The following is a 10,328-nucleotide window of genomic DNA, read 5'->3' on the forward strand; positions in this document are numbered from 1 at the left end:
TGATGTGGAAGTATCTTTCATCTGCAAAGCTCTGCCTTTGATTGCATCTCTCTTTGGGGAGTTTTTTCTGATGTGTCACTGGATGCTGGTACAGAGAGAGAGGTCATCTTTCTGAGAATTCAGAGTGAGAGCAAACACATATATGAGCTAAATTTTTAATGTCTGATCAGACTGCTCCTGGTAGAGTCAGGCGCTGCAAAGCAACCTTAACTTGTAACATACACATTGACCATGAACTGACAGGACAAAAGGCAGCATGGACTTTTGAAGAATTGCAAAGGCTTCATGATCAGGAAAATCCATACTGATAGTTAAATTAACACTGACATCCTCATAAGAAATACCCCAGCTAAGTAAAATTCTAACTAAATTTTACAAATCTTAGTTTTCCTAGGATCTTATCAAAGCTAGTATTTAGATACACATATATTGTAAAACATTATGGTTTTCAGGGTAATTTGAGATTATGACCCAGCACCATCCATAAAGTAGTATTAAAAACAGATTTAAAAGTGGATTTTTGCTAACGAGTCACAATGTTTCTGCCTAACTGCTAGTGAAGAAACTATATTACTTGTATATCCATTTCGAGCTTAATACTTCAGCTGATGACATCAAAGTGAGCTCCAAAGTAGGAACATAGCCAGATTACTCATTAGAGATTGCTACCTTTGATTTAAGATTCTTTTGAGCAGTCAGAAAGAAACATTTTGCTTTTTAGCTGAATCTTTTACCATTTGAATAGGCTGAAATTTAATACAGACTATTTCAAACTTGAGCACACCTGATGAAATATAAAACATGATTTGGTTTAAGACTTCAGAATACCACAGACTTATTGCAGACATATCATTGTATTCATCTGGATAATCACCTCCAGCGTTTTTTGCTGAGCACTTGCATTAAACCTGCTTTGTGTACAAATGAAATTCGTCTTTCAAACTGAGATTTTTTCAAAATTACCTTCAAGAGCGTGTTACAACTCTTCTGCACCTTTTTTGTACATTGGCTCCCTCTCCTGTTCACTGAGCGCAAGCAAGAAACTGATCAAGTGCAGCCAGCTAAAGGCATTTCTCAGTACTTCCAGCACTGTTTTTTGGAAGCATTTTTCTGAGAATCACACAAAAAGCCTTTCTTAGGTATCCTGTTGAAACGGAACCGTTTTCAGTGAATTTAAAGAAAAAAAATATAAATTTGAAACAATGTGTAAGGATTCTTCTAGTAAAGTTTTTACCTTTAGAGTCCACATTACAGTTTGAGATGTACATTTTAAAGTCCATTGTGGAGTTAAGAGATGTCTAAATAAAGAGTACATTTGAACAGTAAAGTACAAGAAGTTGCATGCAGTTCAGACATGAAAAGTATAAATTGTAACAATAACACATGAAATGAAGAAGAGAAATACTAGATGGGCAAGCTAACCAGTGACAATTTGTATATGAGAATTAGAATTAAAATTAATCACTATGGCAAAATTTGTGGAATTGAAAATGTGGTACCTTTCCTGTAAAAATTCCACTGGAAAGAATACAAATCTAATATTCAGAGAAATTATTGTCCCTCTGCTTGGCACTGCTGAAGCTGCACCACAAGTTCTGTGTCCAGTTCTTGGCCCCTCACTACGGGAAAAACATTGAGGTGCTGAATCAAGTCCAGAGAAGGGCAACAAAGCTGGTGAAGGGTCTGGAGAGCAAGTCCTACAAGGAAATCTGAGGGAGCTGGGGTTGGGAGTGTTCAGCCTGGAGAAAAGGAGGGTCACTCTCTGCACCACCTGAAAGGAGGCTGTAGCTAAGTCAAGGTCAGCCTCTTCTCCCAGGCAATCAGCGACAGGAGGATACAGCCTTATGCTGTTCCAGTGGAGGTTCAGGTTGGACATCAGGATGAATTTCTTCAAGGAAAGGGTTGTTAAGCATTGGAATGGACTGCCCAGGGAGAATGATAGTCACCCTCACTGGAGGTGTCCAAGAACAACTGGACATTGTTTCCATTTAGTGCCATCGTCCAGCTGACAAGGTGGGGGTTGATCACAGGTTGGACTCGGTATCTTGGAGGTCTTTTTTAAATGAAATGATTCAGTGATTCTGTGATCTATAGCAAATAAACTGGCTGAATAACTGGAAATAAAATGACAGAGTCTTATAGGAAACATGGTGAGGTATGGAGAAGACTGATTTTCTTTCCTCTCTGATCTCCGAACAAAAAGTCAACCGTGGAAGTAGAAATATGAGACATACTTCCAGGGAAAGCCTGGTCACAGTCAAGGTAGGAACATTCCTGCAATGAAATCTGGATAAGTAAGAGCACCAGATTACTGACAGTACTGGTGCCACATAGGTGAAAACTATGGTATTTTCAGAATGCAGTGTATATTCATGGACTATATATCAGGGAATGCTCATATAATCTTGCTGTATCTCATACTAAAAAAAGCCCCTGAGACACAGTGCAGGTAAAAGGCACATAAAACTACCTGCTTTAGCTAGGTCTTAAAAATTTAGAATTAAAAAACACCAATAAAAGGCAATGTCCCATATCTTAAGAACCATGAGAGATCTTAAGAAGAAATTGTCACCAGACACTCACAACTGAATGGGGCCATCAGAAGCCAATTTCTATGAGTTATTGTAAGGGGAGAATACAGCTTGATACTTCTGCTAACAGCTTTTCATTTGAGTGCTTATGAGAAGACTGGTAGGGCGGTAAGACAGGGACAGCACAGACTTACACACAAAAATATGCTTTAACACATAGAGGAAAGGGAATATGGATCTGGAGAGTGGGTGATTCTGAAAGGAAAAAAGCAGTATCTCACATTACATAAGCAAGCTGCATTGAACAGCTTTAATGAGATATAAAACCAGCAGAGTAATGACTTCTGATCTCCACTGACAGGTTTATTTTTATCCAAGGCTGTTTAAAATTAAATGCATACATAAGCTGGAGAGAACACACCTCCCCTGCTCCCAGGTATGTGTTTTGAACACTGTGCTATAGTTAGTTCCGCTTTTGCTAATTTTCTCTTTGGCTCTCCTTTTGCATGACAGCTTCAGCAGAGGCATAGAGCATCTTCTTCATAGCACACACGTTGAGTTTGTTGGTTATTGCAGCCCTCTGGAAATTGAGGATGTGAATCTGAATGGGTTACGGAAGTAAACATCACCCACATTTTTAAACTCCTGTGACACTAACCTCTAAGCAGAAAGCAATCTTTCAAAAGGTGACCATCATATTTTCTGTATCTCAGGTGACAAAAACAATCCTGGAAAAAAGCATTGAAGTAATCATATGCAAGCTCTAAATCGTAAGCACAGTGGCAAGTACCTGGCGTTCTGACTCAGCAATTGCAGCACTGGGAAGGGACAGGATTTCATACTCTTTTCCAGGGTTAACATCCTAGCTCTGGGCTGCTCACCTCCCAGAGTAACCTGGTTTTCAGGACATCAGTTTGAAATAGTTCAACTCACCCAGTACGCAGTAAAACAGACTTCTGTTGCCTTTAGCCCTGGATGAGATTCTAGGATGTGTTTTGGATAATGGCAAATGACAAGGCTTACTATGGAGGTAAATGTGTGTATTTCAATGGGCTTTGATACATGTGAGAGATTAGAATATCTAATTATTACCTATTAGCTGTTTTTTTTCTCCCCTGTGAACAGGAGGAGAATAGTGTACCACGTCTTTTAAAAACGAATGCTGTATTTTATACCAAAAAAAGGAAAGTATTACATAATCCCATACAAGACTAAATCTATCAAAATGAAGATCTTTATCTGAAGCAATTATTTACAGTTGTACAGGCAGCAACAAATGGAACTTTCCCAGGATGGCTGTAGAGTGGTTATACTTGTATTGTTAAGACTCTAAATAAACAAGAGAGCTTCTGTATCACTACATTTCAATTATATGTACAACTAATAAGTTTTGCAACTTTGAAAGTATCCTACTCATTTGGAAGTCATACTATGAAAAGGTGCGCTTTTGGATTTCACCTTTTTTCCAGTCATTAACTATCCTCAGTCATTTGCGTAACTACATGTGAAAATATCACAAGATCAGTTTCAAAGGCATGCCCCATCAAAGCTGTGAACTAGTAGCCAAGCATAATTTTTACAGGATGGTGCAATGTTTGGCAGAGGTGCTTTGATTCCCTAAACGGGAATTGTAAAGGAACTACTAAAATACCCAAAATACCAAGTGTGTCTAGAGTGGTATCTCTATCAGAATGAAAACCACCAAACTTGGTACTTCATAAAACAAAGGCAAACCCCACCCCTCTACTCCGTAATATAAACTAGGAAACAAAGAACTAAAGCTTGATTGTGTAACTGATCATGATGCCCCCTTCCCACCCTGCAAAGAACCCACCCAAACCCTTGCATTAACACTACCTCAAGTGCTAATCTCACCTCCTTCCCTACCCATATTCTTTGCTTATCCATTAGTAAAAACACTATAGCATTGTTTCTCCAGTGGATGCTAGCTACCTATGACAAAACTTTTAAGCCATTGCTGTCTAGGGCTGCATACATAGAAAGATGAAAATTAAACAGTCTGGTATTTTCCCTAACATGTTCTAGACTCATACTGAGTCTAGAATTAATGTTAATGTTTTTCAGTCTTCAGTGTGATGTAGAAGTAACATTTGTCTTCGCACAGATGGAAGAGCTAAGCTAAATTGTGATTGTGTCCCCTGCTCACTCTGGGCAAAGTATAACTCTGCTTCCTCCTGAAGTTTTCCTGATGATGGATAACTTGTTGCAAATCGTAATCTGCGCAGAATTACTACACTTTAGTGAAAAATCCTCTTCCCTAATTGATCTAGAGAAGAAACAAGTTGTAGAGAAGAGCAGCTTGGAGATCAGAGTCTTCTCTCATAAAGGTGCTAACAGAACAAAGTGTCACAACTGTCTCCAGGCACAACTCATTCTCTCTTCACCATTATCTCTGCAGACTGCAGAGCTGGGTGCAGCTACATTCCATATCTACAACAGCTCTATCCGGACTTTGGCATGGGAAAAAACTCAGTTCTGCATAGCCATAAAAGTGCTCTGACAACCATCACTTATGAAAACTGGAACAGTAATAAACTACCACAATTTAAGTTTTCTCTTAACAAGATTTTAGTAAAAAAAGTGCTGTAGGTTAACACTGTATCCATAATTGCAAGAAATGTTGTTTGCAGGTTAGTCTGGAAAGAAAAAATAATCAACACATACGGTAGCAATCACTGAGACCACTGTTAGTAACCTTAGTTCTTTTCACTCATTTACTCTGAGTAAAGCCCTTTGCAATTCCATTATTAAGTACATTACTTCATATAATTCAAATGCAGCCCATCCTACAGCACAGCTACAGCTTTTGAGTTATCTTAAGCTTTCCCCCATCTCACTCAGGAAGCACAGCAGAAAATGCTGTTAAACAGCATGCCCCAGAAAGAGCTTTGCTGGCTCCAGTCCAAAATACTAACTTTGCCATATTTGTACTTCCCCTATCAACTCAATTAGAATTTATCTTCTTCCACATGGAGCTTTTTTTTGGTCTTGTTTTCTGATGATGTAAATCTGGACATCGAACTTTGCTCTGCATTCCCACTGTTTCTCACTTAATTTCATACACATACAGCAAGCAAGACTTTTAATTTTTTTTTTAATTTACAGTATTGATTACTCCAAATTATGCCTTACTGTTGGTACACAGTAAATACATTCTTCTGAACAATTTAGTATGAAAAGAATGCAGTTAAAACATTAAAAATACTGCTTTACAATGTGCGAAACAGAACCTTCATAAGTAATGATGATGGCTACAGCCAGGCACAGAGGAAGACTGCTTGGTTTTGCCTTGTCTTTTAGTCTACCAGCACACTCATTCCTGCACCCCTTCATCTGAAACTGCCTGTAACAATGGATTCCAGGTGAATATTTCTGCTGAATTAAGAAGATTAAATAACTCTCAGCTTGGCCATTGGAACTCTTATTCCCAGAACAGAATGTTTTTCTCTTACACTAAAAATGGCTGCTCTCAGAAGATCTACTGAGCAAAGGACATCAATAAGAAGCCAAAACTGGAGATATTTCTGAAGGGGAGTTATACTCTGTAAGTGCATGCAGCTGTCAAAGTCTGGATGAATTAGGTAACATGCTTCCCCTAGATAAAGGGCAAGTGGTCGGGCATAACTGCCAGTTCACAAACAGTACTTAAATCAGATGAAATGTACTTTTATCACAAGCTTTAGACAGATTAATACATATTGCAACACCTAGCACTCATTAGATTTAGAAAAATATTATACTGGGATTGGCTTTTTATAGCCTTTTTTGTTTTGTTGTTAACATAACACATGTATGGCAGAAGATGCCAAAAACCACCCTGTTTTTTGATGTTAAAGAGCTGAGCTGTCAAAGCCGTTATGCTGCTGACAATTACTCATTTGACTATTTACATTTTTTTAAACAATGAAGAGGCAGGAAATGTTTATTTATTTTGTTTTTTAATTTTTATGATCAAGGACGACTGAACCCAATTACATAGTCTTTGTTAAGTTAATGGCTGCCAAACAAGCGTGTACTCCAGTGACCCACCGTGAACAAAGTTATCTGATGGGTGAGACAGATTTTAAGGTTAGACACAGTACATGTAAAAATAGAAAGTTTAAAAACCAATCTCATCACAGACATTTCCATTGCCATCTCCTTTGTGAAATAAATAAGGCAGCAGATAACTTTTACTTTGTGGCAACTTTGAGGTATGCTATTAAGTCTGCTCTCTCGCCCTTCTTCTTAATACCCGCAAAAATCATCTTTGTTCCAGGAATATACTTCTTTGGATTTTCCAAATACTCCATCAGAGTATCCTCACCCCAGGTGATACCTAAAAGAAAGTAAAAAGAAAAAACAAACCCAGTTAATAAGTTCAAAATTGTAAGCACTTATATTCTTGTCCTCGGTGCAATTTGTGGCAGGTTTTTAAAACAATCACCAAGAACTGAGGATTTTTCTCCCCTAAGGGCATCTTTGATTTTACCTTTGTTCTTATTAGCATCCGTGTAAGAGAAACCCTCAGCTTGTCCGGTCTTGCGTCCAAACAGGCCATGCAAGTTGGGTCCAGTCTTATGCTTGCCTCCCTTTTCAACCGTGTGGCACTGGGAGCACTTCTGGACAAAGATCTTCTTGCCTTTCTCAACGTCTCCCATTGTCAGTACTAGACCAAGAACACACACAGAGGTCAGTAGAGCAACCTCAAGGTCACAGACCGAGCTGAAACTTTAAAAGGTGTCCTGCTGGTTTACAAAACTAACACATGCAGCATGTGAATCTGGAAATTCTCTGGCACACTGTATATCCAAGCTACAGCTCCTGCTCTTGAAGATTAGTCATGAGACTACCTAAAAGGTATCAAGGTGATAAACACGCCTGAAGGACAGGAAAAACCTTCCCTCGGGCAAACTAACAGCTTTAATAAAGGATTCGGCGACAATTTCTGAACAACAAATTTAATATAACTCGTACAGCTGTAACAAGAGTTTCCTAGTCATGAATGACCTCGTGTAAAAGCCCAGGAGTCCTGGCAGGCTTTTCCTCTGCGGCTGAAAAAGCGCAGCAGCCACGCACCCAGGCAGGGCCGGAGGGCAGAGGGCGCCCGGCTGCCGCCATGACCCGGGATGACCCCAAGGGTCCCGCCGGCGCCACGCGTGAGGCGGGAGTGCCCAAGGACGCCCGCACCGCCCGGCTCCGGCCCTACTCGCGCCCGGCCTGGCCTGGAGCTTCTCCTAAGGCCCCCGCCCGTGGCGGGGCCGCCCGGCCCCACGGTGACCTTCCGCTGCACCCCGGCTGCCGCCTCAGGCCGCGGCCCCGGCAGGCGGGAATGGCTCTCAGGACGGCCGAGAACAACGCCCGCTCGCCCCACGCCCCTGCCAGCCGTCACCACCCCGCAGGGTCCCGCCGAACACTCGCACCTGCCTGCCCGGCTGCCCCGCTGCGCCCTCAGACACAGTGACCGCTCTCCCGGTACCTCCCGCTTCGTCTGCACCCAAGGACACGCTGTACTCCGCCCTATGTAACCCGGCACCGCCGCAACCAACCTCTGCGGCCCGCCTTCCGCCCTGACAACCAATCAACTGCCGGCTGCTGGAGTTCTGATTGGTTGTCATCAGTGAACGTCACGCCGCCGGAGGACAGTGGGGTAGGTTGCGACCGGCGGGCCCCTCAACTTCCTTCCTTCCTTCGCCTCTCTCCTCCAATCCCGGCGGAGTAACGTCAGACGTCACGCTGGCGCGGAGGGGCGCGCAGCAGCGGGGCGCGGGGTGCGGGCGCACGCGCACAGCGCAAGGGGAAGCAAGGGTCGCGCGGCGCCCTCGGCACGTGGCCGAGGCGGTGGGCGGGGCCTGGGCAGTGACGCGGGGGGTGCGCCGCGGTGATCGGGGAGGGGTTGTGGCGGTCGGGGCGTGAGGGCGGGAGCAAAGGGAGCGGTCACGGAATTACAGTGATCGCGGAATTACAGCAATCACGGAATTACAGCATCGGCGAGGGCGGGAAACGCCTCACGTCGTTGAGTCCATTCTGTGGAATTAACACCACCTTGTCATTTAGACCGTGCACTAAGTGCCATTCCAGTCTTAAACGCCTCCAAGGACAGCGACTCCACCACCTCCCTCCGCAGCCCATTCTAATGTCTAATCATCCTTTCTGTGAAGAAATTCCTCCTGATGTCCAACCTGAACTTCCCCTAGTGCAGTTTATGATTGTTTCCTCTCCTGGCACTGGTTCCCTGGGAGAAGAGGCTGTCCCTCACCTGCCGCAGCCTCCTTTCAGGCGCTTGTAGAGAGCAATAAGGTCTCCCCTGAGTTTCCTTTTCTCCAGGCTGGACAACCCCAATTCCTTTGGCTTTTCCTCACAGGGGATGTGCTCCAGACCCTTCACCAACTTGTCCATGAGCTTTAGAAGCTATTCTAGGGAAGCCAAGGACTAATGATGGCTGCAGCAGCCGAAGTGAGGTGAAATCCCCCTGGAGAAGGGGGCCGGGGCCGCCTGCCTGCATGGCCCCACAGAGGGCTGGAGGGGAGCGGGCGTGCGGCTGGATCCTCCGTCTGCGTGGGTTTCCAAAGCCACACTGCTCCAACAAGGTCGAGTCCCCATGGGAGGGACTGCCACACGGAGGGATGGAAGTGTCCCAAACGCCAGCCCTGCAGTGTGGTAGTGCTCAAAGAGAGATGTCAATATTCACACATTGTGGCCTTCACAGCAGAATTTAAATGGTGAATTCCAGACATGACTGCCATCTCACTCTCCTTGGCAAGGAGGAGGAAGAGCAATTGGAAAAGCCCAGTGAAATAATGTCCAGTGTTTACAAGAGTTGAACTGTTTGCTTTAACTATGGATATTTAAACTATCAGAATTTTCCACTGTCTGGCATTTGAAAAACATTTTTTGCCTGTGTGTGTGCTTTTATGCTGTGCTGGAACAGGTACAGATGCGTCCCTGTAATTGCCCATGGAGCAGGGCTCATGTGAATTGTCAACATGAAGCAGAAAGGAGTGAGGACTGTAAAAATACATCAAGGGTTCCTCTGATAGCAGAATTTTGCAGATAATTCACAAGACCATTCAGAAATTATCACTCCATAGTTTGGACAGTGCATTACCTTCCAAAGTTGTTGGTTTCTAGAACATAAGACACCGGTTTTGTTCAGTTTCTAACACTTCATCACAAGGTGCACAAAGTATGCATTCTTAGACTTTTAACAATTTATGCTGTGATCTTATTGACAGTTCACTGGCCACAATAAAACCATTTTGCTTATGATATACAGACAAATTCATGTTCTTCATTAAGAGTGAGGAAACACATGCAATGAAACCACTTTAAATCAGCATCTTGTATTCTGCTGTTGTTCCAAACTCAAATCTCAAATCATGTCAGACTCCCATCACGATGAGGTGGAAAAATATTATCTTAAAAACTGAAGGCATCCTCTGTTTCTTTCATTTGTCATTTGGTTTTGAACCTTCATGATACCTTTCACTCTCACATTCAGACTTTTTACCATGGTTATAAGGACTGAGTTTCATTTAGTAAGGCTTCTGTGTCCTAGATGATTCCAAGGGCCAGATGTAACTTAATATCAGAAGACTCATGATAAAACCACGGGTGTCTCCCTCCTACCTTTAAAGCTGCTCTAAGAAATCACAGCAGGTAAATTCTTAAATGCTTCTTTGAGCACTTGATGTGGACTGATGCCTGCTGACATCTGTTCAGAGGTTCTCCCTTTCTTCACAGAATGCAAACTTCAAGCATCTGTAGCTCTCTTAATTTCTGTTGCATTTTGCCTTT

The 10,328-nt window shown here is 42.8% G+C and overlaps 1 protein-coding gene across 3 annotated transcripts; it reads right to left on the minus strand.

Annotated features, from left to right (window-relative positions):
- Positions 1-5,629: 5,629 nt before the first annotated feature.
- On the minus strand, positions 5,630-8,160 carry LOC117003726 (cytochrome c). 3 transcript variants are annotated; one of them, XM_033073910.2, is made up of 3 exons: positions 8,081-8,160; positions 7,024-7,200; positions 5,630-6,870 (listed from the first exon to the last, which is right to left on the minus strand). In XM_033073910.2, the coding sequence occupies exons 2-3, from the start codon at positions 7,190-7,192 to the stop codon at positions 6,725-6,727; spliced, it is 315 nt and encodes a 104-aa protein (XP_032929801.1). In that variant the 5' UTR covers positions 7,193-7,200; positions 8,081-8,160; the 3' UTR covers positions 5,630-6,724. The 3 variants fall into 3 exon arrangements, with proteins under 3 accessions (XP_032929801.1, XP_032929793.1, XP_032929783.1); XM_033073902.2 differs by lacking the exon at positions 8,081-8,160 and adding an exon at positions 7,959-8,074; XM_033073892.2 differs by lacking the exon at positions 8,081-8,160 and adding an exon at positions 7,955-8,074.
- Between the last annotated feature and the right edge of the window lie 2,168 nt (positions 8,161-10,328).

This window comes from Catharus ustulatus, chromosome 1 (assembly GCF_009819885.2).
Source record: "Catharus ustulatus isolate bCatUst1 chromosome 1, bCatUst1.pri.v2, whole genome shotgun sequence".
Taxonomy (NCBI): Eukaryota; Metazoa; Chordata; class Aves; order Passeriformes; family Turdidae; genus Catharus; species Catharus ustulatus.

What these genes read in the sequence shown, in the direction of transcription:
- LOC117003726 (XM_033073910.2), bottom strand. Translation starts at nt 7,192, where the DNA reads ATGGGAGACGTTGAGAAAGGCAAGAAGATCTTTGTCCAGAAGTGCTCC. An exon ending in GGATGCTAATAAGAACAAAG is followed by an intron (nt 6,871 to 7,023) that starts GTAAAATCAAAG and finishes ACTTTCTTTTAG; the next exon opens with GTATCACCTGGGGTGAGGAT.